At 45.2% G+C, this 25,475-nt stretch overlaps 1 protein-coding gene and 1 non-coding gene across 2 annotated transcripts in view; one reads left to right on the forward strand and one right to left on the reverse strand.

Moving 5' to 3' along the window:
• The window catches only part of SLC9A4 (solute carrier family 9 member A4), a 53,730-nt gene extending 30,000 nt beyond the window's left edge, over positions 1–23,730 (reverse strand). Inside the window, exons 1-3 of the mRNA XM_065928864.1 lie at positions 23,475–23,730; positions 17,065–17,528; positions 1,128–1,387 (exon numbers count right to left, since the gene is read on the reverse strand). Of these exons, the coding sequence (XP_065784936.1) occupies positions 1,128–1,387; positions 17,065–17,528; positions 23,475–23,730 (980 nt within the window). The remainder of the gene's footprint in view (positions 1–1,127; positions 1,388–17,064; positions 17,529–23,474) is intronic.
• LOC136165721 (U6 spliceosomal RNA) lies at positions 1,448–1,552 on the forward strand. The gene has a single exon (XR_010662718.1). It is a non-coding gene; the product is annotated as a U6 spliceosomal RNA (small nuclear RNA).
• Positions 23,731–25,475: the final 1,745 nt, after the last annotated feature.

Consider the following 25,475-nt stretch of genomic DNA (forward strand, 5'->3'; position numbering starts at 1 on the left):
CCACCCTCTCCTTCCCCATCTGTGTACACAAGTCTGTTCTCTTTATGTCTGCAGCTCTATTACTGCCCTGCAAACAGATTCATCAGTACCATTGTTCTAGATTCCACACATATGCGCTAGTATATGATATTTGTTTTCCTCTTTTTGTCTTACTTCACTCTGTACAACAGACTCTGGGTCCATCCACATTCACTTTTAAGGAGAGAGAACGATGAGTGCCTAGACTTTGTGAAAGTTAAAGTGCTAGTTGCTCAGTTGTGTCTGTCTCTATGTGGCCCCGTGGACTGTAGCCCACCAGGCTCCCCTGTCCATGGGATTCTCCAGGCAAGAATACTGCAGTGGGTAGCCATTCCCTTCTCTGGGGGATCTTCCCGACCCAGGGGATGAACCCGGGTCTTTTGCATTGCAACCAGTTTCTTTACTGTCTGAGCCACTAGGGAAGCTGCCTAGACTTTACACTACTGTATGTAATCAAAATAAATATTTCTATACAATAAAATTGTGCCCAAGGATCTGGGTATGAGGATAATGTCATTTAAAAAAAGGCAACATGATCAGATATAATAAATCAAGTTGAGAAGCCTTATTCCAAGATCTAAACAAGGATAAACATTTCAAAAACATTTTCATTAGGGAAAAAAAAATCTGAATTTCTAGTCTCATCCTATCTCTTGAGTTTTACTCCACACTGACCAGTCCTGGAGCAATGACGTGACTTAAGTAAAAGAGCAGAAAGCAGAGTCCAGGAATGACAGTAGTTCCTGGCATGCTTCCCTTTAAAATAATGCATTTTTCAAGGAAAAAAGATAACAACTGAAGTGAGACCTTAACCTTGAACCTCTCCCAGCTCATCTCTGCACCAGGTTTTCTGAGCATTATAAATTGACCTTGTACTTGCTCAGCAAGCTCTCTTCAGGCAAATCACCAGGACAGCAAATGCAGGTGTTGAGGAGAACATTTGTTTGGCAAAGGACCTAAACCAAATTTGACAGAAGTTCAAGGAAACTGAATCCTGCATTGCTTTTGAGGACTAGCTCTAGAAGTCAGGCCTTTCCTAATTCTGGTCCACAAGATGTGGTCCTAAACTCTCCTTATTGGATGTGAGTTGGTCCTTCGTTTGTACTCACGCCAGGATGCCAGAGAGGTAGAGCGTCTCGGCCACCAAGTAGGACAAGTAGCTGAACATGAAGACGATGAGGGGTTCGATCGCAGAGATGTTCTGGGTGAAGCGGGTGATAAACGCAGAAATGAATCCAAAAATGACACCAAAAAACACACCCCCGCACCCAACGATGATGAATCGGGCACATCCAGCCAAAATATCCACGGGTTCTATGTCTTCAAATTTGTGCATCTTCGTGAAGGCAATTAAGATGTTATACAAGACCTAAATGAAAAGAAAATGAGAAAAAGGAAAGCAGACTTAAATTAGAAAGGAGAAACGGTTGTGCTTGCTTTGGCAGCACATAGACTAAAACTAGAATGATAGAGAAGACCAGCGCTGCCCCTGCTCAAGGATGACAGGCAAATTTGTGAGGAGTTCCATATTTTTATTACCCCAATACAAAACAAAAAGTTTAAAGTTTGGGAAAAATAAAAATAAATTTAAAAAAATTTAAAGCGTCTTAAAAAAAAAAAAAAAGAAATAGAAATCAAGGTAGCCTTTACAAAGTCATCTACATAAATTTTCCAGCTAGTAATACCAACCAGTCCTTCCCATGAATTCAGATGTTAATTTGCTTAAATTATTCATTAAAATTAATGTAACTAAATCTAAAAAACAAATGAAAAACAGTTTACACACAGTTTCTTCTTCTTTTTTTTAATTGTTTCATTGTGGTAAAGTCACATAATATAAAACATACTATTTTGACCAGGTTTAACTGGACAGTTCAGTGGTACTAAGTACATTCACATGGTTCTGCAACTCTCACCATCATCCATTTCCCAATTTTCCACCTTCCTAAACTTAAACTCTGTCCCTGATAAACACTAAGTCCCCAGCCACACAATCTAATATACTTTCTGACTCTATGAATTAGTCACCTATTCTAGGTACCTCGTATGAGTGGAATCAAAACCTATGTGTCTGCACTTACTGTATATTGTAATGCATTTTAAAACTTAGCTTAAAACATGTTCTATAAACAGACTGTACCTTAATTTTCCCCCCACTGTGCTGTACGGTAGGTTCTCATTAGTTATCTACTTTATACATGGTTGGTTTACACACAGATTCTTAACTTTGGGTCTAGTTGAATAATATACCACAATAAATTACATAACAAGAAATATTGACACAGCTGCCTAAAATTATATGCATGGCAAATAATTTAAATCTATTCAGCTTCAGGGAGTAAGTACAATCTGTCCTGTGCTCAGTCATGTCTGTCTCTGTGTGACCCTATAGACTGTGGCGTACCAGGCTCCTCTGTCCATGGGATTCTTCAGGCAAGAATACTGGAGTGGGTTGCCATTCCCTCCTCCAGGGGATTTTCCTGACCCAGGGATCAAAACTGCGTCTCTTGTGTCTCCTGCATTGGCAGAGGTTTCTTTACCACTAAACTACCTGGGCAGCCCCACCCAAGAAGTATAATACAGCTTTAAAGCACGGAGCACCTACTACGTGCCAGTCTCTTCGCTAAGTTTGGTGTCATTATCAACTGATCTCCTCTGGCTCTGAATGCACCCTTCAACATAGGCTCCATAATAAACAATAAAAGTCTTTTATTGCTCTCCGGAGTCATAATGGAATCGATTCATACACGTTTTGCCGTCCATTTGCACATGAAGATCCAGAATGTTATCCAGCCCAGCACAGGTTTTGTCTTTGGAATGTGAGTTGGCAGAGAGCAACATTCCTGAAAGTAGTTCAAGTGTTACCCGTCTTCATCTGGGTGGCTTCATCCAGTGAATTCTACTAATGGAGGAGAGGACATGGAGGGGGGACGCAATGGCCCCTCTGCTCACAGGCCCTCAGGCCCCGCTCCAGAGCAGCTTGGCCACACTGCCTTCTATGTTCGCTCCCGAGGGCTGCTGTAACAAGGCTTCCTGGGGGCACTAATGGTAAAGAACCCACCTGCAATGCAGAGACACGAGGGTTCAATCCCTGGGTTGGGAAGATCCCCTAGAGGAGGAAATGGCAACCCACTCCAGAATTCTTGCCTAGGAGACCCCCTGGGCGGAGGAGCCTGGCGGGTTACAGTCCATGGGGTCTCAAAGAGTCGGATACGGCTGAGTACACAAGCACGGATATTATTTAAGCAAAGCCAAGCAAACCCAAGCTCTAAGAAAAACCTTGCCTGAGTTTTTGCAAGAAAATTGTGACTTACGGTTTCAAAATGAATCCAAAAGAAACTTAGTGGTTGTATCCCAACTCGGTGACTTTATTTAGTTCGATTTAACCTTTTGCCTGACCCTGGAGCAACCCATGTGCAGGTCTTAGAAGCCCTGGGTGTTGCACCTTCGGAGCTGTGTTGATGTTCCAAGGAGTGAAGCCAAGATGAAAAGCCAGAAGCTAGCATGAAACTCAAAAAGCAAGCTTGAATGAGTTTAACTTGGACTCTGGGAGTTTATTTGACTCTTAAGGCCAAAGAAACTCACAGAGTATGATTGAGACTCAAAGATGTGCATATTTAGGCCACAAACAAAAACTCTTTTGCATTGTTTTACAGATTATAAGAAGCAGCCTGATCTGTTCCTAGGACCTGGGAAAGTCAACAGGACTAGCCCTGGCCCCAGACACCGGTGCGCGCTGCCAGGAAGAGGCTATGGCATTTTCAGAAGTTAAAGTCATACGTATAATTAAGAAGATTACACTTACAGACATAATCCATACGACTACATGGAAAACAATTCTTATCTTTCAAATTATATGGCTCTGGATGTCATTACAGTTATGAAAGATTTTCTTTGGATTCCTTTCAAATCACAATCATGTGTGCATATTTTTAATATGTTGGAAGGGGAAACTCAGCCAGTGCTAATACTGAACACATCCCTGGCACTAAGGGGAAACAAAATCAGATTTACCCTCTTCGCTCAGTGGGCAGGTGCCACATCGGGACAAAATAAGACATATATATTTTGGAGAACTTCCCTGGTGGTCTGGTGGCCAAGACTCCATGTCCTCAATGCAGGGGGCCCTGGTTCCATCCCCGGTCTGGGAAGTAGATCCCATATGCTACAACTAAGAGTTTGCATGTCACAACTAAAGATCCCATATGCCACAACTAAAAGATGCTGGCGGGGCAGCGGTGGGGGATGGGGGAGATCCCGTGTGCTGCAACTAAAACCCAGTGCAGCCAAATAAACAAATTTTTAAAAATAAAATATTAAAAAGAAAAAAATAAATGTATAAGTTTGTCTTTGTCCCCAGTACCTGGCACAAAGTCCCTAAAGATCTAGTAATTCCCTGAGTCACTTGTAATGAGTACTTTTCAACCAGCCCTGAATTTATACTCATGAGGTGCCTCTTGCTGGGGTTCCCTCTTAACCTGCCCCCAAGGAGGGGGACTGGTGGCTGGAGGAAACCACCATGTGATGATAACGTTGCATTTTCCATGCCCACTCCCTGATCCTCCAGGAAGAGGAGAAAGGCTGGAGCTTGATTTCAATAATCAGTGGCCAACAACTTCATCAGTCAGGCCTAGGTAATGAAGCTTCCAGAAAGAAACCCCGAAGAACAGTGTTCAGAAAGCTTACGGGTTGGTGCTGGGAGGGTGGTGCGCCCGGAGGAGACACGGAAGCTCTGCACACATTTCCCGGGACCTGCCCCTACGCACCCCTTCCATCTGGCTGTTCCTGAGTTGCACCCTTTCCAGTAAACGGCTTGTTGCTGTTCAGTCCCTCAGGCGTGTCCGATTCTTTGAGACCCCATGGACTGTATGCCAGGCTTTCCCATCCTCCACTATCTCCTGGAGTTTGCTTAAACTCACGTCCCTGAGTAGATGATGACATCCAGCCATCTCATCCTCTGTCCTCCCTTTCTCTTCCTCCCTCAAACCTTCCCAGCATCAGGGTCTTCTCCAACGAGTCAGCTCTTTACATCAGGTGGCCAAAGTATTGGAACTTCAGCGTCAATCCTTCCAGTGACTATTCAGGGTTGCTGTCCTTTAACACTGACAATAAACTGGAAATAAAAATTAAGCTGCTTCCCTGAGTTCTATAAGCTGTTCTGGCAAAACTGTCAAACCTAAAGCGCGAGTTGTGGGGACGCCCAATTTTCTAGCCAGTCAGTCAGAAGTGTGTTATCTGCGATCGGTGCCTGAGGTCGAGGAAGGACTCTTATGGGACTGAGCCCTTAACCTGTGGCGTTTGTGCAAATTCTGAATACTTAGTGTCGGAGCCGAATCAGACTGTAGGACAGTAAGTTGGTATCTCAAGATTTGGAGAACTGGTTGGAATTGGGAAAAACATGCACACATTCGCTCTCAGAAGTCACGCTGTTAAAAAACGGTTTAGAGAAGTTTCAGAAAGTGGTCCTTTTCTGTTACTTTTAACAAGCTCACCAACCTCCCAAGATCACGGTACTGGTAACCCTTTATGGACACCACTGTAAAAGTTTGTAAAGTTCTTCAACACAGAAAATAATGATGAAAGACACCTGCCCACCACCCAAGGTTTAGCAGAAGTGGAGAGTCAATTTCAAATGTGCTGATATTTGTTTCCTTATCAGCTTTATTGAGGAATGATATACAAATGATAAACTGGAGATGCAGTTCAATTCCTGGGTCGGGAAGATCCCCTGGAGAAGGAAATGGCAATCCACTTGAGTAATCATGCTGGGCAATTCCATGTTCAGGGAAGCCTGGTGGGCTACAGTCTATGGGGTTACAAAGACTCAGACGTGACTTAGCGACTAAAAAATCAACATTATGTGTGTGTGTGTATATATATATCTCAAGGTGATTCAGTAATATATATATATATATATACACACACATATATTCAATATATTACTGAATCACCTTGCTATATATCTGAAACTAACACAACACTGTAAATAAACTACAGTTCAATTTAAATTAGGAAAAAAAAGCTTTAAAAAATGACAGAAGGGAAGAAACTTTTACCTTACTTCTAAAGAAAGGTCAGAAAATTTAACAAAGAGTGGCAGGATTTTATTCATTTAGGACACAGCAAAGCAGTCTCTTTAAGGAGCTTCTTTCAATTTAAAAAGTCTGACACTCCTTCTCAGCTTAAAACATGATAGGGTGAAGGACAGATCATACTTCATAGCTGCTGTTATCACCTACCGGCCAATGACTTTCAAATACGCATCTCCCTCCAATCTCTCTCCCAGGCTCTAGACTCCTATTTCTGAAACTAGGGAAAATTTCTTTTCAGTGGGCTGACGGTATCTCAGACTTAGCAGTTCAGAACTAAGAGTGATCTTGTCAAAGTGTTAGTCACTCAGTTGTGTCCAACTCTTTTCGACCCCATGGACTGTAGCCCACCAGGCTTCTCTGTCCATGGGATTCTCTAAGTAGGAATGTGGAGTAAGTCTTCAAATGGAGAGTGCCATTCCCTTCTCCAGGGGGTCTTCCCAAGCCAGGAATGGAACTTGGGTCTCCCTCACTGCACGCAAATTCTTTACCGTCTGAATCACCAGGGAAGGTCCAATAGTGACCACTCACCGACAACTGCTCTGCACCCCTGATCCCATCAAGGAACCAACCACCCTGACATCTCTCATCACCTCCATGCCAACTTGGGGCAGATGCCCAGAGGGCTGATTTCACCATCTGGCATTAGTCCCCCCACAAGACCAGAAGGGAGTTTGATCCTACAGATTAAGGGCTCAGCCCCGCAGGACAGCCCCTCCTCTGCTTCAGATGCCCAGCACAAGTAGGCCCAGGTTGTCACCTGGGTTTCTGACTCAGCAGCCATGGACCCTCCTTGGGGTTGGTTAATTTGCTAGAATGGCTCACAGAACTCAGAGAAACATCTTGCTAGCTTGATGACTGGTTTATACAGAAGGCACAGCTAGATGGAAGAGACTCTTAGGACAGAGGATGGGGGCAGGGCTGTGGGGCTCCTGTGCCCTCCCCAGGACCACCACCCTCCCCAAATCTCCGCCAACCTGAAAGTTCTCCAAAGCCAATCCTCTAGGCTTTTTACGGAGGCTTCGCTACACAGGCTGGGTTGATTAAATCACTGGCCATGGGTGACTGACTTTAATCCAGTTCAGCTCCCTTTCCTGGAGGTGGGAGTGGGGAGACTTAAGGATGGAGACTGAGAAGTCCAACTCCTTAATCATAAGGCTGATTCCACTGGCAGCCAGCCATCTTCCTAAGGTTATGTAGGGGCTTTCCAAAAGTCAGCTCATTAGCATAACATACTCAGCTCTCTTCACTTAGGAAATTCCAAGGGTTTTAATGAGCTCAATGCCCTGAATGAGCATGAGCTGGTTGGATGGCATCACTGACTCAATGGACATGAGTTTGAGCAAATTCTGGGAGATGGTGAAGGACAGGGAAGCCTGGTGTGCTGCAGTCTATGGAGTTGGGTTGCAAAGAGTCGGACACAACTGAGCAACTGAACAACAGTAGCAATGCCCTGAATGGAGACAAAGACCAAATATATATGTTTCTTCTTGTAAATCATAATATTACAAACACCAAAGGTCTGTACTTAACTCTGTGCCAGGAGTTGTTTTAAATGCTTACATGTATCAACTCACTTGAACCCTCAGACATCCTGGTCTCCAGTTTGCAGAAAGGAAATTGAGGGTCAGAGGGGTTAAGTCATTCAACTAAAGTCACACAGTTTGCAGGTAAAGAAGCCAGGACTTGAACTAGGGCATATGGTCTCCCTGTCTATGCTCATGGGCACAGTTTACTGCCTCTTGAATGGGATGTTCCTGGAGCTAGGATTTCTTTGAGGCAGGAAAATATTAATATAAACCAGAGAGACTTATGGTGGAAAATTCACCCCCAAATGAAAGTTTTTAAAAATCTTTTCCAAATTAGACAGTTTCCTCTGGCAAGCTGTTCCCTGCCATCCTAGCTTGCTTTGAATTTACCACGTCATCCATACCACCTGGGTCAGGACTATCCTCTGGAGAAGGAAATGATAATCCACTCCAGTATTCTTGTTCCCATGGATAGAGGAGCCTGGCGAGCTACAGTCCATGGGATCGCAAAGTCAGACACAACCGAGTGACTAAGCATGCAAGAAGCAAAAGTATGTAAAATACCTGCCAATGTGGCTGGCCGAAGGTTCCTGCTCAGAAACTTTCAGGGGTTCCTTCTACCACTCTCTCATCCACTGTGTTCCCAAAGAATGGACTATAGTGGCAGCAAGATGCCAAATGAAGACATTATCAGAGGAAGGAGAAAAACTAGAGGAGAAGAAAGTAGGGAAACAGCGAGCAAGGGGTGAAGAGACAGCATGGAGTAGCAGTTAGAAGCAGAGATGCTCTGGAGGCAGGCTGCCCAGGTTCAAATCTCAGCCTTGGCCAAGCGGACTTGGGGTCCTCTCAGTGAGATGGAGGAGGGGGGATGTAGGGACTTCTCAGTGAGCTGGGAGGGGCTGTAGGGATCCCTCAGATGAGGTGGAGGGGGGGATGCTGAGACCTCTCAGTGAGGTTAAGGAGGAGGGTATGGGGTGAGATGAGAGGCAATAGGAACCTTGGTGGCCTTCAGTTCAGTTCAGTTCAGTTGCTCAGTCGTGTCTGACTCTTTGCAACCCCATGAACCTTGCTGCTTATTCAGCAAACTGATGCAGGAAAACCAGGAAGGAATACAAATATAAGAACAAAGGGCCTACAGTACCTGAAGAAGTGCCATATTTAAAACCAAATGCCTACTAAGAGGGAGCTAACCAGCACAGGCATCCATGAGTTCAGTTCAGTTCAGTTCAGTTGCTCAGTCATGTCCGACCCTTTGTGACCCCATGGACTGCAGCACACCAGGCCTCCCTGTTCATCACCAACTCCTGGAGCTTACTCAAACTCATGTCCATTGAGTCAGTGATGCCATCCAACCACCTCATCCTCTGTTGTCCCCTTCTTTTCCCACCTTCGATCTTTCCCAACATCAGGGTCTTTTCCAATGAGTCAGCTCTTCACATCAGGTAGCTAAAGTATTAGAGTTTCAGCTTCAACATCAGTCCTTCCAATGAATATTCAGGACTGATTTCCTTTAGGATGGACTGGTCAGATTTCCTTGCAGTCCAAGGGACTCTCAAGAGTCTTCTCCAACACTACAGCTCAAAAGTATCAATTCTTCAGTGCTCAGCTTTCTTTAGAGTCCAACTCTCACATCCATACATGAGTACTGGAAAAACCATAGCCTTGACTAGACAGACCTTTGTTGGCAAACTAATGTCTGCTTTTTAATATGCTGTTTAGGTTGGTCATAACTTTCCTTCCAAGCAGCAAGTGTCTTTTAATTTCATGGCTGCAATCACCATTCGCAGTGACCTTGGAGCCCCCAAAAATAAAGTCTGACACTGTTTCCACTGTCTCCCCATCTATTTCCCATGAAGTGATGGGACCAAATGCCATGATCTTAGTTTTCTGAATGTTGAGCTTTAAGCCAACTTTTTCACTCTCTTCTTTCACTTTCATCAAGAGGCTCTTTAGTTCTTCTTCACTTTCTGCCATAAGGGTGGTGTCAACTGCATATCTGAGGTTATTGATATTTCTCCCAGCAATCTTGATTCCAGCTTGTGCCTCATCCAGCCCAGTGTTTCTCATGATGTACTCTGCATAGAAGTTAAAGAAGCAGGGTGACAATATACAGCCTTGATGTACTCCTTTTCCTATTTGCAACCTGTCTGTTGTTCCATGTTCAGTTCTGTTGCTTCCTGAACTGCATACAGATTTTTCAAGAGGCAGGTCAGGTGGTCTGGTATTCCCATCTCTTGAAGAATTTTCCAGTTGATTGTGATCCACACAGTCAATGGCTTTGGCAAGAGTTGGTGTGATATAAAACAACAGCCAGCGTGCATGGGGTTCTCCCTGCATGTTGAGCACTCACTGGTCTAAAAGCTTAACAGGAATTTTCTAATGATCTTAAGAGCTAAGTAATACCATCACCCTAATTTTACAGAACTCTGGCACAGAGATGACCAGAATCTTTCTTGGATTCACACACTGGACTTGGCCAAACAAGCCAACTCTGTTTTGGAGAAAGACTGCTAGATTTCCTGACCACTGGACATGAGCCCAGTCCTCATCGGGAACATGTGTGTTCTCTCTTGTCTTTCCAGCTCCATGAGTTGAACATTCAAAGGGTAAGAATAAGAGAGAAGAGAAAGGGGGACTTCCCTGGTGGCTCAGTGGTAAAGAATCCACCTGCCAATGCAGGACACACAGGGTTGATCCCTGGGTCAGGAAGATCTCACATGCCCACAAACAACTAAGCCCCGGCACCACAACTTTTTAGTTCCAGATCCCATGCTCTGCAACGAGAGGAGCCAACACAATGAGAAATCCATGCACTGCAATGGAGAGTAGCCCCCTGCTCACTGCAACTAGAAAAAAGCCTAAGCATCAGTGAAAAGCCAACATAGCCAAATACAAATAAAATGAAAAAGAAGAAAAGAGAATGGGAAGAAATCTTCTTGTGCACCCACGTCTGGTCCATCATGGCCAGGCTGGAGGCCCTTCTGCAACTTTACTCCCTCTGCTATAGTTTCTTCATCTGTGAAATATGGTTATTCATTCAGGCCTGACAGTAAAAATCTAGGGATTGGATCAAATAGTAAATGCACAAGTGACCCCATATGGAGTCTGGACATAGCAGCTGCTTCTCTCTTTCTGCTGTGAAGTTGGCCATGAGATTCAGCTGAGGATGGGTGGTGGTTTAGTTGCTACGTCGTGTCTGATTCTTGTGACCCCATGGACTGTAACCTGCCAGGATCCTCCATCTATGGGATTTCCCAGGCAAGAATACTGAAGTGGCCAGTTCCTTCTCCAGGGGATCTCCCTGACCCAGGGATTGAACCCACATCTCCTGCACTGGCAGGACAGTTCTTTACCACTGAGCCACCTGGGAAGCATCTGCTGAGGATACTAGTTAGTATTTAAAAGGTATTTGGGTTTCGTCTCTGCTTCCTCTGCCCACCACTAAGGAAGTTCTCATGATTAGAGTCATAACCTAAAATATGCAGCAAGAGGGAGAAGGTAAGTGGACAAGAGGCCTGGAGGGTTAGGGTCATCCCTCTTTTCCATGGTTCTGCAACATCTTCCCTTCAGTGCCAGGCAGCCCTTCCGTGGACGAGGATCTGCAAAGTTGTCTCAAGTCACCCGCAAATCACAGGCCTCTCTCTGCTGACTCAGACTTTCTGCTGGAAGAGCCCGCGTGTGATGGCTGCCCTCCTCAATGAAAGGGTGAGTCCAAGCCCAGCGCTCAAAATACAACTGCCCTGCATTAAATACCAGTTGCTCTCAAACTGCTTTCTAAATCCAGCCCCGAGCTTCTCCAATTTCACGCAGGGATGCAGAAGGGCCCCAGCACACACTTAATATCACTGTGCTGTGGGTGACCACAGAGTGACCCGGAGTGACATGTGAGCAAGCCCCCATCTCAACCCAGAGCCGACGCCACAGCAGCTTTGCCGCATGGAGGTCACAGCAGGGCCCTCCGCAGATACTCTGGTCAGCTAAAAATTGCAATTTTATTTTGAAATGATCATTTATAAAAAAGAGTCCAAGTGGAAGCAATTAAACTTTGGGAAAGTCAAACAAATGTCATCAGCAAAGAACCCCCAAGCCGTGATGGGTCTAGATGTAAAATCTAGAGACAATTCAGGCTAAAGTGAGTCTCAAGTTCAGAGGTAGCCAGAGAGATAGCAGAGCCCCGTATTTTCATGGCCGCCTGATGCAAAGAGCTGACTCATTGGAAAAGAGCTTGATGCTGGGAAAGACTAAAGGCAAGAGAAGAGGGTGACGGAGGATGAGATGATTGGAAGGCATCACCAAATCAATGGACATGAATTTTAGCAAACTCTGGGAGATAGCGAAGGAAAGCATCCATGGGGGTCACAAAGAGTCAGACTTGACTTAGCAACTGGACAACAATAAAGACTATGTCTCGGCAAGAAAGCTTACAGGTTGCATCAAGAAAGAGATTGTTCTATGAAAATTAAGTGAGGTGATACTGTCATTTCTAAGTTTCTCTAACTGTGGAGCCCTATACCAAGATCACAGGTGTAAAGGCTTTTACCAAGGCCACAGATGTGGAACCCTGTACCAAGGTCACCTTTGGAAGTGACCGAGCCCCATAGCAACCATTGCCTTGAATTCCCCTGACCTGAACCAGACAGCTCCTGGGACCGCATATCAGGTAAAAATGCCCACCCTATAGGATCCTAACCAATCAACTAATGTCAGCCTTCCAGCAGGAGTTTCCTCTGTCTTGAGGCTATAATAATTGGCTACTAGCCCATGAAAGGTGTTGGCTCTCCCTTGCGATGGCCCACTGTTCTTAACAGCATCTCTCACTCTAAAAGACTCTATTCACCTCTCATTCTGTCTCGTGTCTGCAAATCCTTCTCCACTTGGTGCACAGACCATGACGCTAAAGATTTATGAAGAGGTAGTAGAATAATGACCTCATGATGGGTTGCCAAGAGGCCTTACATGGCATTACAGTCAGTAAGGGACCCCAAGGAACTTGGATATGAGTACAATGAGATGACCTCTGGAGGCATCATAGCTCAGAGAGGCTGCCTTAGGAGGGAGAACTGGTTCCCCGCTGGCGTCACTTATTCTACTGTAACAAAACCCAAAGTAAGAGAGCATCTAAAGAAAGAAAGAGTGAGGGAAATGGGATCTCCAAGATGAGCCTAGCCCAGCCCTTTCCCAAATGTAGAAACATTTTATATCCAGATGGGTCAGTTTCTGCCACTTAAAGGCCATGAACCAGGAGTTCCCAAACACTAGCCACTGTCTGAGATGCTGGTTAAAAATACAGATTCCCAGGCTCCATTCCCAGAGGGTGTGGATTGGTGGGTCTGGGGTGGGGTTTGGATGTCTGAGTGCCCATCAGACCCCCTTGGAGGATTCTGAGGCACACAGCTTGAGGGCCACATCCTGAGAAATGAGGTCTCTGAATGGGTTGGCAGGCTGGAGTCCAGGGTCCTACGGCGACTCGCTGACAACGTGGCCTTCTGAGATGCTCACCCAGCAGGAAAGCTTGTGCCAGCCTGATGAGCCTGGAGTCATGCTCAACACTTAGACACTCTCATTATGAATAAGTGAAGTGATTTCTAATTTCAAGTGTGGGTCTCTACCACCTGGTGAATCCACCCCCATATCTTGGATTATTTTCAAAGCCTTCCCCTGCCCCCAGCGCTATCTATTTTGACAGCAAATTCTCACTATAAAATATCATGTGCCAGGATGAACAAGGTCCTACCGTAGAGCTGAGGGAGCTACATTCAATATCTTGGGATAAACCACAGTGGAAAAGAATTTTAAAAGGAAGGTATGTGTGTATACAACTGAGTCTCTTTGCTGTACATCAGAAGTTAACCCAGCATTGTAAATCAGCTATACTTCAATAAAACCAATACATGAAAATTCTAAAAAGAGAAAATAAAGAAAATTATGACTAACAATACTAAAAAAACTGTGTGCTAGCTGACTTACATAATTATTTGTAAAAGGGGGAAATTTTTTTTTAAAGTTTGTATGATTTTTGGTTATGTACAATGTTAGAAAGCAAAATATGAAGCCCAGGGCCATAAAAAAATATGATGATAGGTTTGACTACATACAAATTTAAAACTTTTACAGGATACCAAGATTTAAAAAAATTAAGGAACAGAATGGGAGAAAATATTTGTTTTTTATGTAGCATCCAAAAGTTTAAAATTTAGAAAGTTTAAAAAGTTCCTTTTTAAAGTTTTCTTTAAAAAAGAAAAAAAAAAAAAAAAGGCCAGCAAATGGTCTCAAAGAAAAGTGGACAAAAATCAGCGTTTGCATGCAATAATTGGGACACACTTATTAAATATGATTCATTGTTTATATGAAATCCAAGTTTAACTGGGTATCCTATATATTTATTTAAGTCTGACAACCCTGAGAGGACATGAACCTCCAATTTGCAGGATAAGAAGCACTAATGATCTACAATTGTTGAAAAGATGCTTAATCATCATGCAAATTACAACAAACACGTGTCATCCTTTTTTCTCATTAGATGGGAAAACATTAAGAAAACAAGGCCCTTTGTTGACAGTAACACAAGGAAATATGCATTTATTAATAACACATTTTCTATGGAAATATAAGCCCATATAGATTTCCAGGAAATCTTGGCAGCTGTGTACATAAACACTGAAATTAAGGTTTAATATTTTATGTGGTAAAACGGGGCGGGGTCCTAAGTGACCCTACTGCAAGTTGCCCCTGCAACCTGACACCACAGTAAGGTCCTCCAGCCAATAAGCTCCTTATTCAGGGACCGGTGCTTGCATATCCATGTGAACTGGGGGCCAGTTCCCCGCCAGCTTGCGGAATTACTCAGAAGAATTTGATAAAGAATAGATACATGCATAACTGAATCACTTGGCTGTACACCTGGAACTGATACAACATTGTTAATCAATTATGCTCCAATATAAAAAAAATTCTAAAAAAGAGCCAAGAACCTCGTCTCATTCTCATTATTGCCACCCAAGTGGCTAGTATAGTGCCTAGAACAAAACAGGTACCAGAAAAGTGTTTGTTTAAGAAAAAAGTCAAGCACATCTTTCCCTAGGAACCAGGAGGTACCCCATCCTTCTAACAGTGTGTTCTGCAGACATTGAGAGCTCACGATGTTTCCAAGTGCAGCTCCCGCGTGACCCCGTGGGACGTGTTGTGTCCTCCTCCCCTGAGCTGTGAGGATAAGTGACTAATACACCGTCATTAGTCTCAGTTGTTAACTGTTGGAGTCACTCCTTAACCCTCGGTGGGAATCCTTCCTTTATCAGCTGAATGAAGAAGAGGTGATTAGAACAGCATCTCTCAACTTTTTAGGTGCGCCTACCTTTAAAGTCTTTATTTTTTTAGGTTTTTTTCAGCATGGACCATTTTTTAAATCTTTATCAAATTTGTTACAATATTGCTTCTGTTTCATGTTTGTTTGTTTGTTTGTTTGTTTGTTTTGCTGTGAGGCATGCAAGATCTAAGTTCCCCAACCAGAGGTCGCACCCTTACCCCATGCACTGGAAAGTGAAGTCTTAACCATTGTCCCACCAGGGGAGCCCCCGAGTACAACTACTTTTTAACCCAGAAACTTTACTTTCAAAAAACTATCCAATATAAAGGCACACAAGTACAAAAGAGAGATGCATGTAGAAACAAGAATACTTATTGTAGTATTGTTTTTGAAAGTGAAAAATTGGCAAGCACGGGAATATCCATCCATGGGGAAGTGGCTAAATAAATCACTGCAAACTTCATCTATGAAATACTGCAACAGTGGAAAAGATCTAGAAAGAAGTCTAAGATTTGTTACATCTAAGCATACATCTGATGTAATCCCACCCAATTTATGTAGAATCATGCACGGAGATCCAACCAGTCAATCCTTAAGGAAATCAACCCTGAATATTCACTGGAGGACTGATGCTGAAGCTGAAGCTCCAATACTTTGGCCACCTGATGTGAGGAAGTGACTCACTGGAAAAGACCCTGATGCTGGGAAAGATTGAAGGGAGGAGAAGTGGATGGCAGAGGATAAGATTGTTAGATGACATCACCAACTCAGTGGACATGAGTTTGCGCAAATTCCAGGAGACAGTGAAGGACAAGGAAGCCTGGAGTTCTCCAATACAACTTAGCGACTGAACAACACCACCACTTACATATGCGTATGTATATGCCTGTGTTCCAGATAAAGGCTGGAAGGGATATGGAAACTGGATCCAGGGCGGCGAGGAGAGAGCCAGGCGGAGGCTTTTGTTTTACGCGGTGTAATTTTGTACTGTTGGAGTCTTTTACACTGAAAGTGCATTCTAGTATTTGTTACGTGAGGTGATATCAATGTAAAAATAAGAAAAGTGCATCACAATTCATATAAAATCACGGAGACTAACCCCTGGTGAAGGTTTACAGTAACATAGGGAAACCGCAGTGCAACAGCCAGTCTAGAATATTCCAGCACCTGTAGCCAAAGACACCTCTGGGTTGATTCTCTGTAAACCCTTCTCCGCTTCTCTCCCGAAGGACTCCTAAGCAAAGGTGCCCCCTCACATTCTCTATGGGAGTCACACAGCTGAGGCTGACAGACAAGCCAATGCATTCGTGCAAATCCACCATCATCTCTCTCCCGACCCCTATCTTTTATTTAACTTCATCATCTAAATCAGGACTTAAGAAAGAAATCTAAAAGGTGAGGTCTGATGCTGAGAGAACATTAAATCCGAAGTTCTGCTTCTCCCAGGCTTCCCAGCTGTCAGTGGTAAAGAATCCTCCTGCCAAGGCAGGAGACACGAGAGCCACAGGTTCAACCACTGGATTGGGAAGATCCCCTGGAGAAGGGAATGACAACCCGCTCCAGTATTCCTGCCTGGGGAATCCCATGGACAGCGGAGCCTGCCAACTATAGTCCATGGGGCTGTAAAAGAGTTGGAGACGACTTAGAAACTAAACAAAATAATGTTGCTCGTGCCAGTGTGAAAACCCAGAAGAGCCTTTAGCAAGGGTTTCTGCAAAGTGAAAAACTAGACTTATGCATCCTCGCCTCTGTTTCTCCCTTGAAAGAAGATAGTGGGGATTTCCCTGGCAGTCCAGCGGTTAGGACTTTGCCTTCCAACGCAGGGGGTTGCAGGTTCAATCTCTGGTGGAGGCACTAATATCTCACATCCTTCTTGGCCTAAAAACACAAAACTTAAAACAGAAGCAATATTGTAACAAAGTCAATAGAGAGTTTTTAAATGGTCCGCATCAAAAACAAAAACAAAAAAACCCCATAAATTAAAAAAAGAAGCTAGTGAAGGTGAGCAGTGTGGCAAGCCAGTGTGGGCACCCGGCAGATCCCAATGGCAGCGCGTGGCCAGGCCGCCCGGGGTCCACCTCTGCGCTGCCCTCTTCCCTCCCTGGGGACCGTGGGGACATCTCACCACGCTGATGCCGTCATTGAGCAGCGCCTCCCCGAAGATCATCATGTACAGCTGCTCGTTCACACGCGCCTCCTCGAACACGGCCAGGACGGCCACCGGGTCCACGGCCGAGATGAGGCTCCCGAACAGCAGGTTCTGAAGCAGGTTGATGTCGCCCAGCCCAAAGGCCGGGACCTGGCAGATCAGGTAGAGTGAGAGGCCGATGCCGAAGGCGTTGAGCAGCGCGCCCAGGCCCGCCCACCAGAGGATGGAGCCGAGGTTCTCGAAGAAGGGCCGTGTGGGCATGAAGTAGCCACTCTCCAGGACGATGGGCGGGAGGAGGTACAAGAAATAGATGCTCGAGTCCATCACCGGCGGGGACTTGTGGTCGGTTCCGAAGATGACCGCGCCTACCAGCGCCCCCACGAGGATGAGAAGGCAACTCTCCGGCATGAGGCCGGGTAGCCTGCGGTGGAGGTGGAAGCCTGCGGAGCAGAGAACCACGATGAGAGGTGGGCAGGTAATCCGGCTCTGGCCTCTGGGACACCAGGGGAGGTAGGTGCCAGGGACCTTTCAGAGTCACGCGGATGGGTACCCAGGCAAGCCAGCACGCATTCCCCAGCCTCAGCATCCCTGTCAAGGCTGGAACTTGACAAGATCAAGTGCTTCCCACACCCTGTGCAGGTTCTAGAATCCTCTCAGTCCCTCTGTGCCCTCCTGCCTCCTCCTGCTTTCTGCCTCCTCCATCCCGAGGGCTATGAGAGGGAGAACTCTGCTCTCATGCAAAATTCGCCTTTGAAGCTCAAGCAAGAATCTTGAGGGATCCACAGGACAAACTAGCAAATTTGACAAAAAATAAGCAACTTCACAGGTATAGAGAACAAACTAGTAGTTACCAGTGGGGAGGAGGACGGGGGAAGGGCATGATATAGGTAGGGGAGTAAGAGGTGCAAACCATTAGGTGAAGCTTAAGCTACAAGGATGTATTGTACAGCGTGGAGAATACAGCCAATATTTTATAATAACTATAAATAGAGCATATCTTCCCAGGTGGTGTTAGTAGTACAGAACCCGCCTGCCAATGCAGCAGATGAGAAAGACACAGGTTCTGATCCCTGGGTGAGGAAGGTCTCCTGGAGAAGGAAATGGCAACCCATTCCAGTATTCTTTTTTGGAAAATTGCATGGACACAGGAACCTGGCTGGCTACAGTCCATAGGGTTGAAAAGAGTCAGACACAACTGAAGACTTAGCACCCATGCATAAATGGAATATAACCTTTAAAAATTATGAATCACTATGTTGTATACCTGTAACTTATATATACACCTGCACTTCAACTAAAATTAAAATAGAACAAGCACTTTTAACTTTAAAAAAAAAGTCTATCATGGGGATTTAACACCAGCTCCTTCCAAACTTACACCTCCTTCTCAACCAAACTGATAAATAAAGATGAAAAATCTTTGTTTCCCTGATTTAGCCAATGATGCTGCCACCCAGTCAGCCACTTAAGAGGAGGTCAAGTGGCATTCTTATGGGGACTCCATCACCTCTGCTCCTTCATGCAGCAGCAACCTATTTTATCACTTAAGTATTCCACTCGCTCGCTGCCCCTGACGCATATCTACTCTTCTTCACTCCCGTGACTTTCACTGAGGGCCGGGCCTCCCCACTTCTCATCCACGCACTGCAGTGTCTTCCTGACCTCCTACTTCACCCCCCATCTCCCAGCCCATTCCACATCCTGCTGCTAGGTGTCTACACCATGTATATCTGGGTGTCAAATCCCCAGTGAAGGGAAACAGGTCCATGGGGTCATAAAAAGTCAGACACGACTGAGCAGCCGAACAACAACAAGGACTTACACAGTCGAATAACAGAAGGGAAGGCATTTTAGAAGGGGAGAACTCAGAGAGAAATAGGGGAGAGTCAGGAAGAGCCCAGCTAGATAGTTTCAAAAATATCTTCGTTCATTGAGTAGATTCACCTTGTTACTGAGTCCAAGCTTGCTCTGCTCACTGCACTAGGAGATGAGGTGTTGAGGCAAGGAATGGCAACTTTATTTGGAAAGTTGGTAGATGGAGAAGATGGCAAAAGAGTGTCTCAAAATAACTCTGTTTGGGGGTCTGGATGCCAGTTTCTTTTGTAAAACACAGACACAGAGGAGGTGAGGAATTAAAGTAAAAAGCCCTATAATCTTGCAAATATCTCCTGGGGTGGCTAGCTTGGGAGGAGATGTGTTAATTTCTTCCTTTCTGCAGCCATCCACAGGTGGACCCTGTCAGAGGGTTTCCCTGAACAAAGGCACTTTGGTTTAACCTTCAGGCCAAGGGGCTGGGTTCACCGAGGCAGGCCATCATGTACAGACAGTATCCTCTGAGTGAACAGACGCAACGAGAAGCAGAGGGTAAAGTAAAAGATACAGATCCGACCTGTAGTCAGATTTTGTTCTTCCCCGCAACGATCTGACTGGAGCACATTTTAATTGGGAAGATTATTAGGGGAAGAGTTGCAAGATGATTTTGAGCCAAACAATGGAGGGCGTGAAATTCAAGGCTAAAGACGTAGTGTTAGTCCCTCAGTCGTGTCTGAATCTATGCAACCCTACGGACTGCATGTAGCCCACCAGGCTCCTCTGTGCATGGAATTCTCCAGGCAAGAATACTGGAGTGGGTTGCCATTTCCTTTCTCCCTCCCTTTGGCCTCGGGGGCCATGGATGGTCTTCTTAGGAATTTTCAGATTCAGAGCCTTTGGGCTTCCCTGACCACAGCTGTGAATTTCTCCATCTACCTTTAGCAGGCAGCTTAATACAATGGACTTTAATTAGTATCCAGAGACATGCCAAACCACACCCCCCACCCACTGGCTTCAAGACCAGTTTAAGTTCTCCCTCTAGAGTGCTGCTTTCTCTGTTTCTTTTTTTTTTTTTCTTATTTATTTATTTTTGGCTGTGCAGCATTGCTGCATGAGGGCTTTCTTCAGTTAAGGTGGGTGGAAGCTACTCTCAAGTTGCGGTGCTCAGGCTTCTCATTGTGGTGGCTTTTTTGATTACAGAGCACGGGCTGGAGTGCCCAGGCTTCAGTAGTTGTGGCACACAGGCTCGGTTGCCCCGCAGCATGTGGAATCTTCCCGGACCGGGGATCGAACCCGTGTCCCCTGCACTGGCAGGCAGATTCTTAAGCACTGGATCCCCAGGGAAGCGCTCTCCATTTCTTACTAACAGCTTCCTTCTTCTCCTTCTCCCCTCTCTTGCTCCTCTTCCTTCTTCAATGAGTGCTTATTTTAATCACACTTAACTTTTATAATACGTAAGGCAGGCAGAAGAGCCCCCGTGTGATTTTTTCCAGGCCCTGTGTCTCCCCGAGGCGGTCCTGCTTCCAGGAATTGAGTTTCCCACAATGAGTCCGCGTCACCTGCCTGAACCTAGGGTGCATCTACACACAGGGCAGAAAGAGGGTTCGGCCTGTGAACGGGGCCCTTTCAGGGAAATACTGGGTGAATTTCACATTTCGCAGCTCTTCTCCTTTCCATAAAACAGTCACTCACTTTTAGACTACAGTTTCAGGGCCTGAAACGTAAATGGCCACAGATAACTAAGTCCTGCCTGAAAGTCAAAGGTGGCCCTTGTTGGAGCACCTATGCGGCAGGATAGACTCACTCACCCATCTTCTCCTTTGAAGCTGGGGACCGAAATGATTCCCACACATTGCCTGGGCCCTCAATACATGTGTCTTTGGGAAAACCCAGAGGAATCGGATGGAGAGGGAGGTGGGAGGGGGGATCGGGATGGGGAATACATGTAACTCCATGGCTGATTCATGTCAATGTAAGACAAAACCCACTGCAATGTTGTGAAGTAATTAGCCTCCAACTAATAAAAATAATTGGAAAAAATAAATAAATTAATTAATTAATTAATTTAAAAAATACATGTGTCTTGGTAGAAAGATTGAATAAAATAATGAATGATAATACTGGCAATTATTAATCATATTTTGATTCAAGCTTTATAATATAGAATCTAAAAAATCTTTGTGGACTCCTTAAGTGTTTAAGTTTATGTCATTATTTTTTTTGCTATCATATATAAAGGATCCAGTCAATCCTAAAGGAAATCAACCCTGAATATTCACGGGAAGGACTGCTGCTAAGCTGAAGCTCCAATACTTTGGTCACCTGGTTCGAAGAGCCGACTCATTGGAAAAGACCCTGATGCTGGGAAAGACTGAGGGCAAGAGGAGAAGGGGCGACAGAGGATGAGATGGTTGGATGGCATCACTGACTCAATGGACATGAGTTTGAACAAACTCCGGGAGGTAGTGAAGGACAGGGAAGCCTGGTGTGCTGCAGTCCATGGGGTTGTGAAGAAACGGGCACGACTTAGCGACTGAACAGCAACAACAATAAGCCCAGTACTTGGGTCACGCTATGGATTCACTAAATTTGACCTTCATTTCAAGTCGCTCACTTGTGTCCAGCTCTTTGCAATCCCATGGACTATAGTCCACGGAATTCTCCAGGCCAAAATACTGGAGTGGATAGCCTTTCCCTTCTCCAGGGGAGCTTCCCAACCCAGGAATCGAACTGGGGTCTCCTGCATTGCAGGCAGATTCTTTACCAACTGAGCTGTCAGGGAAGCCCTCTTTTCATGTACAATACAAAAATAATCTGAATTCTTAAAGGCCAGCAAATATGACATTGTTTTTCACTAGGCATGCTCCAACTGATAACCCACTTTGGTTGTCTTTTTTTCTATAGCATGTTGAGTTGCATCCATGTGAAAATCAAGATCATTTAGGCAGCAGGTCAATGAACAGCATCCTCACAGGCCTCTCAACTTGTAGACATAGTCGGGCACATGCAACACCTCTAAAGGCCTGTCTGTGTTTTGTGGTGGTATAAAACATACACCGTGTGCATTGAGATGGTTAGTGGTATAGAATGGAAGCTTCATTTCCATTAGAAAATCCTTATTTGCCCCAAAAGGAGATCTTAGGAATAATTTCACAGATGAACAAATGGAGATTAAAAAAGACAGCGTGACTAGCTAGTCAGTGGCGGATTTAGTTTCCTGGTTCCGGACCAACTTCACGCATTCCTGTGGAAAGGAAGGGAATGGGTGGGACCAGAATCACTGGCATTTTGACAAAGGACACCTCAAGGTCACAGAAGATCACTTGGACTGTTCTTAGCATCCGTGTGGCTGCAGGAAAGGTGGTAGACCCCTAGCTCTGAAGCGAGAATATCATCCCCTTGGGAAACCCCGTGATTACTTGAGCACTTCTCAGGAATAATGTGAAACCCTCTGTGTCACTGGGTCGTGTGACTGCACAAGAGTTCTTGAAACTGACAATTTATCTTCATACCTTATGAGCTCAAAATGAATGGCAGTTATGAAGGGCAGCTAATGAATATGCCAGTGTCCCCGACACACACGAGGAGAGAGGTCACTGAAATGCCCAGCATCCCAAGTGAATTGTCTGATTTCTTGGCTTAACTCACACTTCACAGCCATTCCAGACAAAACATATAAATAACCACCAACACGATTCATTGTGTCTCCTTCAGTGAGACAATCTATCTACTCAAATAACAAAGTTTATCACTAAGGCAAAGGAGATGTTATGCTTGACCATTGAGAAAATTGTATCCGCTTTCCACTCTGGAATACCTGTTTTTAAGGAGACAAGGGGGTGAAGTTGGGGATTAAATGGTCTCAGAGTGGAATCCATCACTTTGGTTGGAGGCAGTAAGAACCCTGGCTAGAATTTCACCCATTAGCTTGAATCCACTTTATGTCGCAGAAGAAACAAGTGCTCCCTTGGCTCCTCTTGGCTCAGGTGTAAACCAAGATTTTACCGACAGATACCATCTCTAATTCCATCCTCTCTCATCACTGAGGGATATAAGTTGCCACTGGTTGCCTTGTTTCCTGGTTTCTGTCAGTTTTCAAGGATCACACACCACTTTTAAAATTGAACAAAGAGAGTCATTGATGAAGCCCATGGTTCCATAGCCAAGAATGAAAAAAGCACATTTTACAGAAGAATCATTATGTGGGTCCTAAAATTTCCAGTGGGCATCACCCCAAGGTCAGCATACTTTACTCCGCATTTCTTAACGCACAGAACTTGAGATTTTTACATACCAAATAATGTCACATGGCTAGCACCCTGAAGGGAGATGAAATAGAAACAACCTGGAGCCCAAAAGTAGGTTCTTAAATTTCATAGCACAACCTGAAGCAATAAATGGCCAGACAAAAATCAGTTATGACTTTCCCTTGAGTCAAGAGAATAGATTTTTATGTAATAGCAGCAATAGTTAAAATCCACTTGACCCACCATCTACAAGGCATTTATTTTCATACACATTATCTCACATAGAAAACAACTTCCCAAACCAGGTAAGACACTCGGGACCCTTACCTATTTTTGCAAGTGATGCTAGGAGTATCCAGAGGGTGACCTCGTAGGGAATTTGCACATAGTCATAATCCAGTGTGAAGACAGATATTGTCTCGACTGGCTGGGAGCTGGCAGCAGCAAACCGAACATTAAGCTCACGCTGGGCAGAGGAATCTGTGGATCTGTTCAACTCGAAAGATGCTCCACAACACTGGAGGGTCGCTAGCAACAGGCACCAACTCCAAGGACTGAAAGGCACAAGCGCCCGGTCGCCCATGCTGCGGGCTCCTCTCGGGGCGTGTGCGCCGTGATGCGCCGCTCTTGTGAAGAGAGGAGGATTTTCAGAGCGCACCAGCCTCCACCTGAGTCACAGGTGGGGCACACACAGTCCATGGGTCATTCCGGGAAAAGCCCCAGCGTGTCACTGAGTTCCGGTATAGATGGTTTCAGGTCACCTTTAGAGCATTTGTGTTCAGGCAACACAGCCTCTGACTCAAATGCATCCTGTCACTCAACAGACTGGAGAAAGCCCGGGAAACTAACCACCTGTGTGACTTCCATCCGATCGTGATTCGAAGAGCAATTTGTGAAGCAGAAATACCTGTTCCTTTAAAGCTGTCTCCTCACGTCACTGCACACGTTTCATTTTGTGAGCGAAAATTAAAAAGAACACCATGGTACGCATTCCAGGAGTCACTCGGGCCCTCCTAACCAGGAAGAGGGTCCTTCCTTCTCTCCCAGAAACCTGGGCTGCACTTGTTCCTTCTCTCCTCCCCCTGCTAGCTCCCTTGTTTGAATGGCCAAGGCTGCAGGTAGCTCTTGACCCACACTTAATTATTTGTTCAGATTGGACTTCTGTAATGAAATGCTTTCCCTGAGTTCTCTGGCAGTTACACTGCTGACACCTCGTGGGCAGCCTCAGTACTACACCTTGGAAGGTTCAATTAACAATTAAGTATTAGTCAAGGCTACGGTTTTTCCAGGAGTCATGTATGAATGTGAGAGTTGGACTATAAAGAAAGCTGAGCACCGAAGAATTGATGCTTTTGACCTGTGGTGTTGGAGAAGACTCTTGAGAGTCCCATGGACTGAAAGGAGATCCAACCAGTCCCTCCTAAAGGAGATCAGTCCTGGGTGTTCATTGGAAGGACTGATGCTGAAGCTGAAACTCCAATACTTTGGCCACCTCATGCAAAGAGCTGACTCGTTTTTTCAAATGACAGCCTGATACTGGGGAAAATTGAGGGCAGGAGGAGAAGGGGATGACAGAGGATGAGATGGTTGGATGTCATCACTGACTCAATGAACGTGAGTTTGAGTAAGCTCTGGGAGTTGGTGATGGACAGGGAGGCCTGGTGTGCTGCGGTTCATGGGGTCACAAAGAATCGGACATGACTGAGCGACTGAACTGAACTGAACTGATTCGTCATTTCAGCGGTGTCCGACTCTCTGTGACCCCATGGACTGTATCTGCCCAGGTTCCTCAGTCCATGGGATTCTCCAGGCAAGAATACTGGAGTGGGTTGCCATGCCCTTCTCCAGGGGATCTTCCCGACCCAGAGGTCATACCTGGGTGTCCTGCATTGCAGGCAGATTCTTTACTGAGCCACCGGGGAAGCCCAGGGATTAAGGTGATCATGTAATTGTCATCGAAACCAGCTTCATAGACAAACAGATTTGAAATATGTTGGAGGGAAAACTCAGCTAGCAAAGCAGAGCACCAAAGGAATTTTTATGGAATTTTAGGTCAGCAAACTACTGACCCATCTGAAGCTTTTGGTTTAATTCTCTGATGACTGTATTGGCAGTAGAAACCTGGCTTCCTCTGACCGTTTTTGGCGCCAGATCCCAAGAATCCTTGTGATCCTTGTCATCTGCTCTTCTAAACCCGTCTACTCAAGGAGTCCAGTGGTGTGGAGGGAATGACATCCTCTTCCCAGTGGATCCCTTGTAATTTAAGTGACCAAATCCGGTCCACCCTCAAGAGACTAATTAAGGGGTGATGCACACAGCAGAGAAATC

This window comes from Muntiacus reevesi, chromosome 3 (genome assembly GCF_963930625.1).
Source record: "Muntiacus reevesi chromosome 3, mMunRee1.1, whole genome shotgun sequence".
NCBI lineage: Eukaryota > Metazoa > Chordata > Mammalia > Artiodactyla > Cervidae > Muntiacus > Muntiacus reevesi.